The 13,249-nt window shown below is 41.0% G+C and overlaps 1 protein-coding gene across 1 annotated transcript; it reads right to left on the bottom strand.

The window, feature by feature from the left end:
- Positions 1–535: 535 nt before the first annotated feature.
- PAQR9 (progestin and adipoQ receptor family member 9) lies at positions 536–9,409 on the bottom strand. Its single transcript, XM_016126510.2, has 2 exons — positions 8,014–9,409; positions 536–4,883 (listed from the first exon to the last, which is right to left on the bottom strand). Exons 1-2 carry the CDS (start codon positions 9,141–9,143, stop codon positions 4,865–4,867), a joined length of 1,149 nt encoding a protein of 382 aa, XP_015981996.1. The 5' UTR covers positions 9,144–9,409; the 3' UTR covers positions 536–4,864.
- Between the last annotated feature and the right edge of the window lie 3,840 nt (positions 9,410–13,249).

Genomic DNA, 13,249 nt, shown 5'->3' on the forward strand with positions numbered 1-13,249 from the left:
CTAGCACTGTTCCTGTCCTTCCTGAGGTACAGGTGGTCAGCTCTGCACATCTGTAAACTCCCCAGTATTTTTCCTACAGAGCTTTTTGTGCTTGAGAGATTTTCTGTTTCTGGTGACTAAAAAAAAAAAAAAACCCTGCCTGAAATAAGGGTCAACATGATTTAAAGATGTAGCATTCACCACAGAGTTTAAGAACTAAAGTTAGATCTCCCTTGCTAGGGTTCCTTGGGACAGAGATACTGCAAATTCACACCCATCACAAGGGTTCTGGGGTAGCTGTGTTGTAACAGAAGTCCATGGACCACATGTGCTCTTGAAAATAGAGAGGTATAAAGAAACTCTTCATTACCTGGATTTGTAAGTATTTTCTTAGAAGATATGGTTACAAAGTAACTTATGAATTTTCTATTTTATTTGACTAAAAAGTATAAAATAATATACTAAGAGTGCTTTTTTTGGACAAATTTACACTCTTCTCACTGCCTGCTGATTTTTGTAAAACGAAAAATGTTTTTTCTTATCATTTTTATTAGTGTTATACATACTTAATATTAATTTAGGAATAATTTGTTAGCTGAAGAATATCTTCTGAACATACAGAGGCATACAAATAGAGTCCTAAACACTACGCTTACAAATAATTTATTATTTCATACATGTTTTTCAGCAAAAAAAAAAATGCAGTTATACAGAATTTTACATTCAAGACCATAGAGAACAAATTTTCAGGAAACCGAAATCATAGCAATCTACACAACAGAAACAAATCAAAATTTTGTTCAGCAACATGCATAAAACTGACCAGAGTGATATTTCTATGGATTATTTTGCTTAATTTACAAGATAATGTGGAATTATGAATAAATAATGTTTTCTGGCAGAATACGCTGATGCTTTGAAACCACCGTTTAGTCCCTATATGGATGTTCACGCATCCTGAGAAAGCCCTTCGAGCTAGCTAAATACAGCTGTTTGGGATGTAGGTGATGACTAGAGTCAGGATAGCCTAAAAATTAACTCAGCGAGCAGTGGGAAAATGTGATTGTTTCTTCCTTCATGCCCATAGTAACCTTTACTCCCTTCTCCCTCCATTATCACCATTAAATGAAATAAACAAACAAACCTGATACAAGGAGGTCTCTATTTGGTAACTGTTAAATCCTTCCTCTGCCTCTGACCTGAGGGGAAAAATGAGTATGGTGCTTTAACTAATGCCCTTTACTGCAAAAGGGGACCTGCTGGGTGTACATTCTTGTAAATTTGAGTACAGTAACCATATTTACTTAGTTTAAAAATGGATGAATCTCGTAAGGCAAATGGTTTGAGAAGGCCTAAATATATATGGAATCTGTTTAGAAACCTTCTGCCTTCAAGCCCGAGTTGGTAGAAACTGAAGGCTTCAAGGGTAGTGGCAATGGTCTAGGAGAAGGATAAAATGAAGAGAGTTCAGAGCTATAACATGTATTATGAAGATAAAAGAAGAGCCACAGAATCTTCCCCCAGCTGCAAAGTAAGCCTTTTCCTGGTCTGTGTAGTGATGGTGTGGGGCTTTATTCTTCTTTCCACTCCAAAGAAACAATGAGCAGTATCCAGGGCTGTGCATTTTTTGGCCATATTATTCATGGTGGTTATATCCTCATCAAAGTGAGCTGTGTCTCATCCCGTCATTGCCTTGACATTCAGTTGCTTAGTCAGAATAATTTTGCTCATAGCCTCAACAGAAAACCAGCCTGGTGGAAAAACAGACCTTCTGTGCTAAGCCTTGCTGGCAGAGTAAATTTAATGAAGTTTTTAAAAAGATGTGAATGTAGCCTTGTTACACACCTATAACAGTTTTCTTTTAAAAAAAATTGTTTTACTCGTCTTTAAAATACACATTATTTACATTTTTAAAGACCTACTAGGTCTTTATCATTTGGGTAAGAGCTCAAGTGATTAAACTCCCAGGACAAAGATGAGGCTTTCCAAAAAGTGCTGGTTCTCATCTATGTGCTAAGGCCTGTTTTTACAAACACATTGCTATTATAAACTTTCAAAATATAAAATTAGAATATTTCTTTAAAATTTTTTCCTATTTTTGTTTTTGCATTCAGCATATTACAAAGATTATGCTTTCTAACTAGAGATGGACCTAAAAGAAGAGATGAAATTAATGTGTCTTCATATTCTCTTCATCTAGAAACAAGGGTTTATTTACATGGTGTCTTTTCTCTTGTCTTTTCTCAGTATTGTGGTGAGCTGTGAGGAGCAGGGCCATCTCCACAGCATGGTTAAATAACCAACTAAACACGCCTCCACTCCTATTTGAGTGTTTATTGCGTATTTTAGGTGGAGCTCTAAAGCATGAGAAAGGTGGCCTGCAACTTCTACACATTTAGCACATTCAAGAAATTTTCCTTAAGAAATGCCGTGTTTGGAATAGCTTCCAGAGACTGTTCAAGAACAAAAAGTATTAAAGTTCATGCATTATATTTAGAAGCACAATACTTTGGGGGAACACTTTCAAAAGCTCAAAAAAGCTATTTTTTCCATTGAGTTCAATAGTAAATAAGCGAGCATTTTGTTGCATGTTAGGTGTATGCTCAGAACTTTTAAAAGTCACATCCTACCAAAATTAACAGTTCAATGAGCATTCTTGGCCCCTGACCTATAAATAAACATTCTAATTCTGCAAGTTGTGAACAGACTCTTAAGAAACCGTTCTAAAACAAAACAAACAAAAAGCCTACAAACTGGTTAAAAATCTGTAAACCAGAAGTGCAATACATTTGTCCTTTTTTAATGATAATTTGTGTTAGCTTTTTGGAATGGTGGATAAGAAGATCTGACACCTATTTTCACATTTAAGAAATAATTATTTGTAATACTGAAGAAATAAAACCGTCAATAGGAAAGCAGGTAGACTCTCACAGAGGAATACAATAGTTCTCAGCTTCAACCAATGAATGCTTCCTTCTTCAGTTTGTCTAGGCTTGTTCACTTTTTGTCAGAAGATATGTAACAGGGAATATGGGCAATCTTTCAAGAAAATAATCCAAAAAGTGATTTACAATTGGCTGGTGCTGTTCCCTAAGGCCTCTTTGCCTTATGCCCTAATTTTATGAAAATAAATTAAGGACATTAAGCCAGGGGTAAGCATACTGCTCAAAATATACTGGGGCACCAGTGCTCAGGTCAAAAGCTGTAGGATGTGGTTAGGGCGCCAAATAAAATTCCTCGCCTATTTGAGCACTAACACCATAGGAGTTCACATGATTTTCTAGGGACAAAATTTAAAACTCAGGCAAAACTGTACATAGTTGAACTTGCTGTTCCATTCAGGCTGTATGAATCTAATCCTCCTTGTTCTCCCCTTCTCATACTTTCTCCCTTTTTTATGTCTGATACTTTTTATTTATAATATCTTCCAGATTCTTTTTCTAACACATGTTTCACAGGTTACAACACAAAGACCTTAAAGGAGGAAAAAGGCTAAAGAACAATTATCTTTGGAGATGTAAGCATAAAAACTTAATTATGCTATCTATGAAATTCAGACACTTGCTATCACAGTTTAGGCACTTTGGATGAACTTTACATCATAATGTTATGAATAATATAAACCTTCCAAAAGTGACTTGTATTAGTGTCTTTGTTAACTAGTAGTGATAAAATTTTCAACTCTGTGCATATGCCTGCAATCTCTTCGCCTGGATTGTACATTGAATTTTCTAGTTCTTTTTTAACCATTAAATTCACAAAGGTTTAGAAGCAAACAGAAAAAAAAAATCGATTGTGGGTAAGTACATGTTAATTGAAATAAGATTCTATGCATTACTCTTATGCCAATAAACAGGAGAAAAGAACCAGACTCACTAGCTTGGGACATTCTGTTTATGGTCATGATCAGAGTTTGGTCTCTGGCCTGAGGGCCTCTCTCGCGTTCCTACCCTTGTTCCACAAGCAGACAAAAGCGTAATGGCTGTAATAATGTACATGGATCCTTGCTGAATGTCTAACATGCAGTAAGTGCTCAATGATTACTAAAGGGATTGTATAAATGAATGAATAAAAATCAACTCGAAGGACATTGACAGAGTGAAGTCAGCTTTGGCAGATTTAAACAGATGAAGAACAATCCAAGATGATAAAAATTATTTAAGTAGCTGATAACATTTTGTATAAGATTTTACAACCTAAATTCAAGCATAGCCATATCTTACTTCACTCTATTTTACAATTATAAAGTAGTCAACTAAAAAATATATAATATACAGATAACATATATGCCATATATATATACCATATTTATCATATATAATCTCCAATTAGTGCTTGTGCTTGGCCATAGCCATGCAAACTAGTAAACATTGACAATCAAGCATACAACCATTCCCTTATTCTAATGCCAGTTTGAAAAATTAAGTCTGTTTCCTTGGACTGATGGTATAACCTTGAAATGGAGATAACTCCTACTATAACTTTCTTCTGCTATGTCTTTGTGCAGGTTAACTAAATAAAGTTGTGAAGAGATTTGAAGATAAAAATCCCTGTTTTTATTGCTGTTAGCCTTCAGATTCAGCACCAAATCAGAAAAAAAATTATAAAAATAACCTCTACGCACAAATTTTGTATTCTTAGAAATGATTCCTCTGAAGTAGCATGATGAATTAGGCTAAATGGTTTTTGATTACAAGCTCTTACAGACAGGATTTATGAATGGATACATGTGAAGGCCACTCTGGCCAGTGCTGAAGCCCCATACTTTATTCTTGGGCTATTTATAGAAAGTGTATAGCCAGTGGAAAAGATCACATTTATTTTTACAAGCCGGTCATGACATAACCAAAGAACTCACTTCCTCTCCCTGGGAAGGTCATCTTCTTCAGCTGAAGGTGCAGTCACTAGGAGGACAGGGACAAAAGAAACCCCCTTTAGTCAACTAAAAAGCATAAGTCAACCCCAGAGACCAACTCACATGGTGACAGGCATGGAATGAAGTCAAACACCCTCATTTCCCAGGCATGACTCTATGATGCTGCTCCTTGAGATGTCATCTAGATTATGACTAACAAGTAAAAATAAAATGCATTACATAATATGCTTCAAAATTCTACTGCCAAAATAGGTTGTACAGAGATAATGGAGTGCATTCTTATTTACCATTTGTCCTACATTTCGAACAGCTGAATACAATAAAGTAAAAATGAATTTTCAAAGATGTAGCGAAACAGAGAGTGTGAAAAAATATTTTTAAATCTATTTTATTCTGATGACCGTATTACCCACCCACCCCCAATATGTAATATGCCTGGACAGTTCCATGTAAATGTGGAGACTTAGTAAATGTCCGCTGATTCTAAAATGTCATTTATCTTGACAGAAATCTGATATCATTTAGCAAATAACATACATAGTTTCACAAACATCTTGATCTCATGTATGTATAAGGAACCTATTTGCAAACATGACATAAAGTGAAACCACTATTTTCCACTAGAATGTCCTTTTGTCAATGTTATATGTGGTATGTAAAAATTAAGATGGTATGGGAAAGGGAAGGGGGAGGGAAGAAAAGGGGAAGGGAAGGAAAGTGAGTCCTCATTCTCTCTGGGGCATACTGAGTGCTGAAACCTTTGAGGGGAAAACTGTGCTGCCTTACTGAGCTCATGTATCATAATCACTTGAAAATGATATGGGTATAATTTTACCCTTATGTTGCCTACGTTGCCTACTCTTAAGGACAAAGACACAGGGCAAGAAATGAATTCTGTTTGCAGACTCGGATCTCCAACAGAAATTTTAAATGACAAATATGGAGTTTATTTCTTGTTCTCAAACTCATCAACCCTTTTAAAAGTCTGTCTCTTAAAAGTACCTTCTGAAAGGGGCGGTCCCATTGTACAAGGAAGTTACAAAATACTCATCAACCAGTTTTTCTAGCTTCCAAACATTCTCTAGGGCTCTAGAAGAGACAGTAATTACATGCAAATAAGATTGCACGTGGAAATATTCTGATTTCCATAACTGCCCTTGACTGCATGTATTGAATTAAGTTACAGAGAGGAATGACATCTGTGGTAGGCACAAATTCTCAGGCTCTGTAATCTAATAGGAATCTCCTTGCACTTCACAAAAGGTGAGACACCGACACCCATCAGCAAACGTGCAAAGTATATTTACAATCCCATTAAGAGGCTCTAAATTAAATATAGACATATACAAAGTTAATTTTTGTGTTCAAATTAACACACAAGGATACTGGTTCCTCCAGGGAAGTCTGCTAAGCCCCCTTATTTATAAATACAGCAGCGATTAAAAGCATAAACAAAAATAAAAATCTTTCTAGGAACATCGGCTTACCAGTGCTGAGGTAAGTGTTCACCTACCTTATGTGCTTGATCTAAATTATACCATGAAGTCAAAACTTCCCATTCAATGACTTATTTGGCTCTTAACCAAAAGGACTTGTTGGGAAGTATGATAAGTATTTAAATAAGCTACCTCAGTGGTTTGTGTTAATCTAGAGTTGCTGTCTCAAGTAAAGGTTAGTGTTGATAAAAAATGTCTTAAATAACACTGGCTACTGTGGTTGTTAGAAAGGATCGCAGAACTGTGTTCACTCATTCTCTATGATTTAGGACGATCACCATTCATGACCATAGTCTGAATCCAAATGAGACTTCAGTGTTTAACTAGGCAATGATAACCTTATTTAACTCAAAAATTTCAGTTACAATTCAAGTAGTATGCTCCTGACTTTATAATATAACTGCCTCATTTATTCCTGAGTATTGAATTTTTAATTTTAAGCAAGGATAGATGGCATCAGTCTAGAACAGTGTCCTCTCACCTGCCCTGATAGCTGCATTAGGAACCACAGGCACATTAGTAAGTTGGCTCCTTCTCCTTGTAGAGAAGCCAAATGATCTGTATGTCCTGGGTAAGCTATTTCTGGTGCTACCAAAAACTTACAACCAACACCATTTTCCTAACCTCCTGGGTGGAATGTTAAACCTTGATTTGTAGTAAAGTAAGAAAAGCTTACTCTAACTGCTCTTTCCTATGTTTGAGGACCAGTCATTTGCGCATTGCTTCAAAGGCACATTTATTCCAGTGGCAATTTAAATAAGAAGAAAATAATAAGATTAAAAACAAAACAAAATGGGTTTTGTGAAATACATTAAAGTAAATAGAAATCTGGGATCCATACAAACCAGAGCTCTTCACCAATAGTTTAACCAGAGTCGCTAAGGTAGAATAATTCACAGTTGTATCACGACACACACAAGCCTTCAGAAAACACTGTTTAAAAAAGTAGTTGAGAACTCTCAAGCAACTTGCCCTGATGTCCAGTTCAAGTGTATGCAATGCAGAAGAGCTGCAAAAGTCAGAACTACACGACAAAGAAAAGTCAGTGCATATTACAGTCTCCATAAGTTAGGAAAAGTCATTGTATATATTACTATTTAAATAACATGAGAAACATTTTGAAATAATTAACTTGTGTTCACATTCCATGCATTTTCTAGCAGGTTAAGCCCTGGGCTGTCTTCGTGCCCGTTTCCTACAAAGCTCTATTCTTTTGACAAATCCAAGCATTCCTCAGACTGAAATGGAAGCATCCAGTACTTACTCTCTTTATTGCATACCTGACCTCGCAAGGGCTACTTGTTATTACCACTGGCACAGAAGACGGGCAGAAAATCAAAGTTTGGGGTTTTATTTGGGATTTTATTCGCTACCTTAAAAAAAACCCCTAGATGTCACAGACACCACCCGAATTCTGTCCAGGGGCAAAAACCAGTGGAGTGGCCCTACCCCTCCTGCTTGACCCACCTCCCTCTTCCAAAGCCCTTAGGTGCATTGAAGACCCGTTGTCGCATTGGATTTCTCCCCTGTGGCTCTGCAGCACCCTCCTTGAGCAAAGAAGGAAACACAAGAAAACCTGAAAACAAACCAACGATAGCAAAAATAGAAACTCCAAACAAACAGGTAGGTAGATCAGCAGCCTCCTCCGAGGCCGAGGCTCACTTTTTACTGCAGAATTCGGAGCTGTTTAGGAACTTCTTAATGACCAGCCCCAGACAGACAACAAGCAGCAGCATGTAGCCCACGGTGCCTGAAAAGGTGGGCGCGGCAGGCGGCGCCTTGAGGAATTGGCGTAGGCCCTCCTCCACGTAGTACACCTGGTCGTAGATGCTGAGGAAAGTGAAGATATGGAAGAGCTGGTGGCTGTGGCCAATGATATCGAAGAGGCCAGGCTGGATGCGCTCGGGGATCTTGCTCACATTGAAGAAGGCAGCCACCACCAGCCAGAAGTAGCGACGGTAGAAATGCACGAAGAGCGTGGGGTTCTCGACGCGCAAGTTGAAGAGCCAGCTCTCGAGCATGATGGGGCAGGCCATGCTGAGCGGCATGACGAAGACGAAGGTACGCAGCGCGAACGGATAGGAGCACCAGTCGGTGCGGCTCTTACAGCAGGCCACGGTGCAGGCCACCGCCAGCACAAAGGCCACGGGCAGCACCAGCGCGCGATAGGCGGCGATGAGACGCGTGCAGTCCACGTGCCAGCCCAGGCGCTGCTGCACGTAAGGGGTCATCACTCTGGCATCCAACAAAGTCAGGCCAGGCAGCAAGTAGTAGTAGTAGGCCACCGTGCTGCCGAAGCCGTAGTAGCTGATGGAAGCGTAGTCCAGGTAGAAGAAGGCGGCACGCAGGCGCAGCGAAAGGCAGCTGAACACGTGCGCCGTGCAGCTCATGGCGAAGGTCAGCAGCACCCCGGACGCGTAACACCACAGGGGCAGCAGCCACGGGTGGTGAAAGGGTACGTCGCGGCCGCTCAGAAAAAACAGGCGGCAGAACTTGCTCAGGAACAGCAGCAGCGGGATGAAGTGCGTCCAGAAGTTGAGCGTTTCGTTGGTAGGCTTCAGCACCGAGGCTAGGCATTCCTGCGCCGTGCAGGGCAGACGCCGGTAGCCCGATAATATGAAGCACTCCACGAAGTCGTCGGGAACCTCATCCCAGCGCAACAGCGACTTGGCCGATTGGGGAGGGACCCTGGAGGCGGAAGGCTGAGGGCGCGAGGCGGCCTGCAAAGGCGCCTCGGTCGTGGCCGGAGGGCCCTTTGTGCTCGCGCCCCGGGGCTGCAGGCGCCGCGGCATGGTGTCTGGGGCTTGCCTAGGACGCGAATAGGCGACCTCTGGCGCCGGCTCCAGGGCGCTCGGCCGTCCCCGCCGGCCGCCGTCGGAGCCTTTGTGCACGCGCCGGGGGCGTCGCTGCAGGTTCAAGATAAGACCTGAGCCTCTGAGCAGCCGTTCCAAAAATAAATAAATAAATAAATAAAAATAATAAATTCGTGAGAGCGCAGCGGCTGGCAGGGGCGCGCGCTGTTCGGCGGCCCTTTGGCTGCGCTCCCTGCTACTGGCTCGCGGCCGCCCGCGCTGCGGCAGCGGCGGCGGCGGCGGCGGCGCAGCAGACTGCGGCGGCGGCGCTGCTGCGGTGACTGGGCATCGAGCGGTGCGGGCGCAGCCGCCGCCGCCCCCGGCGCAGGAGGCGGAGATGTGGGAGCCGAATCGCTGGAGGGAAGGAGGGACGGGCACACGTAGGTGGAGGCGGGGACCTCCCCGGCTAGTGTTTCGCGGCCGCCTCGGGTGATAGAGTTGTCCCCAGTCTCGAGTTCCGTACCATCCCCCCTCCTGGGGCGACAGCAGCCGGAGCTGGCCCGTTAATGATTGATGCGGGGCCAAAGCCTACGCCAGCTCCTCGGCTGCGCATTCGGAGGTCGAGCGTCCGCGCCGGGGTTCGAAACCCGACAGCCATGAGGGCGTTCGAGAGGACACTGGGGAGCGGCATTCGCTGGGGACAGAGAGAGCTGCGGTGGCAGTGGCGGTGGGGGGAGGTCCCCTGGCGCTCCTCGGCCTGGCAGGGCGGAGAGATGCGCTAACAGTAATCTCCAGAGGTGTAGGGGCCAGAGATGCTCCGGAAATTGGGGGGCTTTGAAACCAAGTCCTTTTCAGGGCTGTGTCACTGTCAGGCACCTCGGACTGCCCTCTTTTTTTCTGTGTGTGTGTGTGTGTGCGCGCGCGCGCGCGCGCGACTCTCTTCAGCACCACATCAAACCTTAGTTTATTACCTTTCGTTTAGCGGACTTATTCAGGTGCGTCACTAACCTCCCTTGTCTCTCGTCCTTGTCCTGTCCAAACGAACCATCCCGTAACGGACTTCTTGTCGCGCTCACCAACCCTCGGGGCCCGCAGTTTAGCCATCCTCATGTTCTGGTGTCTTTAACCAGGAATCTTGTTTGAAGCCCAAAGTCCGAGAGCTCAGGGCCGGCTGCTCAGAACCAGGCGATTCAGAAAAACTAATGATCTGAGTTTATTAAGAAGGGGTTCCCAAACAGAGCTGTGCCCCAGTCTAGGGTTGATCATAGATAGGGGAGGGCGTTGGTGAGGGAAAACTTAAAGAGCAGGTGCATTTCGCACAAACTGAAAAGAGAACGGAGACAATTCGTAGAGACTAGGAGGGGATGGCTTGGAAAAAGCTTATGCATAATTAACCAGAAGTACCTGGCAGGCTTGGGTAGCTGGAGGCCAGAAAAAAGGAAGACTGAAGAATAGGGGGGTGAGGGGTGGTTTGTGCTACACTGAGTGTGAAAATATGCCCTTGTGCCATATAAAAACGGGCTAAAAGACCTGTCTACTCTAACACATTTATAAACCATTTCACAGAAATTTATCTTAGTGATGCCCTAGGGGTGTGACTGAGTCTAACTTGCGTCATGGACCTGCAGCATAGTGTCATGGCAACAGGAGTTAGCTATAAGGGACAAGGCTTTGTTCTAAGTGTTTTACAGTTTTTAAAGTTTTTAGTTATTATTTTTTTTTTCCATTTTACAGACAAGAAAATGGACACTTTACAACCATAAATAACATGCTCAGTTGGTTTTGGCTAAATACAAGAGTAGGAAAAGATTATTTCCTCTCAAAATAGGTGTATAATTAGCAAATATTTGAAATAGGTGTATAATTAGCAAATATTTGAACCTAGGCAAGCTGCTTCTAGATTTCATATGCTTAAACCAGAACATCTAACATGCTGCTTTGCTCAAAGAAAACTAGTAAGGAAGGACAGTTTAATCTAGGAAAAGGCCTTCATTTTTATTTTACAAAGGAAAGGCTACCTTCATCACTATAGCAAATCTTATAATAGATCAAGGAAGATTTACTTAGTAGTGGCTCAAGGAGGATTGAAGTTGTGAATAAGAATTATTTATAACTAAGAAATCATACAGTATTGTAAATGTCTAAAATTACTAAGAGATAACAGAAATAGTCTCTTTAGAAGTTTCAGCCTTCTCTCTCAAAAAAGTTTTCCACTAGTAACTGGCTTAGCAAATTCTTACACAATTAGGCCAAAGGTACACTTGCGTCTTATGCCTTTCTTAACTATCACAAATTCTTGATTAAGGGATTTTAAATTAATGATATTTTTCTGTATTTACTTAACTAGTATTTTGTTTCAGTATTTTCTGTTTTTCCACTGTCTATAGCCTTGTTGTTTCAAGGCAAAACCTAATTTCCATTCATGTCTGGACCAAGGATCAAGCTAATTTGTAAAAGAGATTAAGATTCAGGCATTTATAAATCAGGCCTAGGAATGATAAACCTGAATCTAGGGCAAACCAGAAAAAAAATTTTCATACTCCACAAACAGCCTGCGCTGTGGCCTGTAAACAATGTCGATCTTATAATAATTTCCATATTTATAGACCTCTTAGTTGCATAATACACTCATTTCCATAATTGGGGAAAATATAACAGAAAGTCCACATTAAGTAAAATAATTAAATTTACTGTAAATGAATGTGCAAAAACTCTAGTTAGATAAAACAGCATTAATCTTCACGACTAAAGAGTGGTGAGACTGGTTATAATAAAATACGGTGTTCTTCAAAACAGTATTGTATAAAGTCGAAAAATATGGTTTAACCTTTTTATAAGTCTTTCAGAAAGTCTGTGATTTCTGCTTTTCTCTTTACATATCTCACCTGATGCAGGGCATAAAATCAGCTGATGCCATGAAGTAATGTTCATGAAAGCTCTCTGGTGCCAACCCAGACAGCTATCCTTGTTATACTTTGACAAATGCAAGTAAAAAGGAACTAAAGAAACAGAAAAACTGACCTAACAGTGAATGAAACAGCAATATGACTTTTCCTTAATTACTATAAAAAATTATAGGATTAATTTTTCTTAAGTTTTTTTGAGACATAAAAATGTGTTCCCAAATTCCTACATGAACTGGGTTTTGTAGTTTGTTTTACTTAACTCTAGTAAACTAACTGCCTCTTGTCACTGAGAACCACACTCACATCCTCTAGGCTTGGCTCAACAGATAGAAGCAGTGGTCTGGCTGCCATTCCCTGAAGGTGCACTGGGGGATAAAGCATCTCTAAGGTAACCAAGATCGGTTCTTGGTAGAGAATTGCCAGGTATTACATTGGAAAGCTAGTGCAAGTGTATAGAGGCAGAAACCAGCTAGTTCTCCCAATTGAAAGCTTGTCAAATCAAGATCCCAAATGTGATTTAAGTAGTTCTATGGAGGCTCTGTACATTCGGGAGCTGAGAGGTACTGGCTACAAAATACAGCCATATATTAGAACTGCAGGAAAGGGGACAAATGCTTTTGCCTATATAGTTAGCTTTGGTGAAGTACTTATTTATAAACCACTACAGGTTTGTAGTTTTCTTCACAAAAATAAAATGAAGCAAATATAGGAATTCCACAACAAATCTGATATTCTCTAATAGGGACAATGAGCTATTTGTAAAACCTGTAGGAAAAATATACTGATATTTGCTAATTATACACCTATTTTGAGAGGAAATAATCTTTTCCTACTCTTGTATTTAGCCAAAACCAACCAATGAATCAAAGAAAACCCACTTTGGACCCAGTGCTTTAATACACCCAAGACTCTGTACAAAGAGAGCTCTATAAGGTTCAGGCCTTCTCCTCAGAAGACATAGTCTAAACGAAGTGTTTTCCTTCCCCCTAAATTGAAAACAGCCATAATATTATTATTCAAACTCTTCTAGGTCAAATATAGTCACTATTGGATTATGGAGTCTGAACTTCCTGAGGGTTGAAAACCTTCTGGCAATGGCATCAAGTGTAATTATGGCAATCTTTGGAGGAAAAGTACAATCCAAAGGCTGGAAGCTAGAGAGAGTGTGGTGGGAGATTGGGTTCACAACTGACACTCTTC

This window comes from Rousettus aegyptiacus, unplaced genomic scaffold, assembly GCF_014176215.1.
Source record: "Rousettus aegyptiacus isolate mRouAeg1 unplaced genomic scaffold, mRouAeg1.p scaffold_m13_p_4, whole genome shotgun sequence".
Classification (NCBI taxonomy): domain Eukaryota; kingdom Metazoa; phylum Chordata; class Mammalia; order Chiroptera; family Pteropodidae; genus Rousettus; species Rousettus aegyptiacus.

Bases quoted from the DNA above. Each gene is read 5' to 3' on its own strand.
- PAQR9 (XM_016126510.2), bottom strand. From the start codon at position 9,143: ATGCCGCGGCGCCTGCAGCCCCGGGGCGCGAGCACAAAGGGCCCTCCG.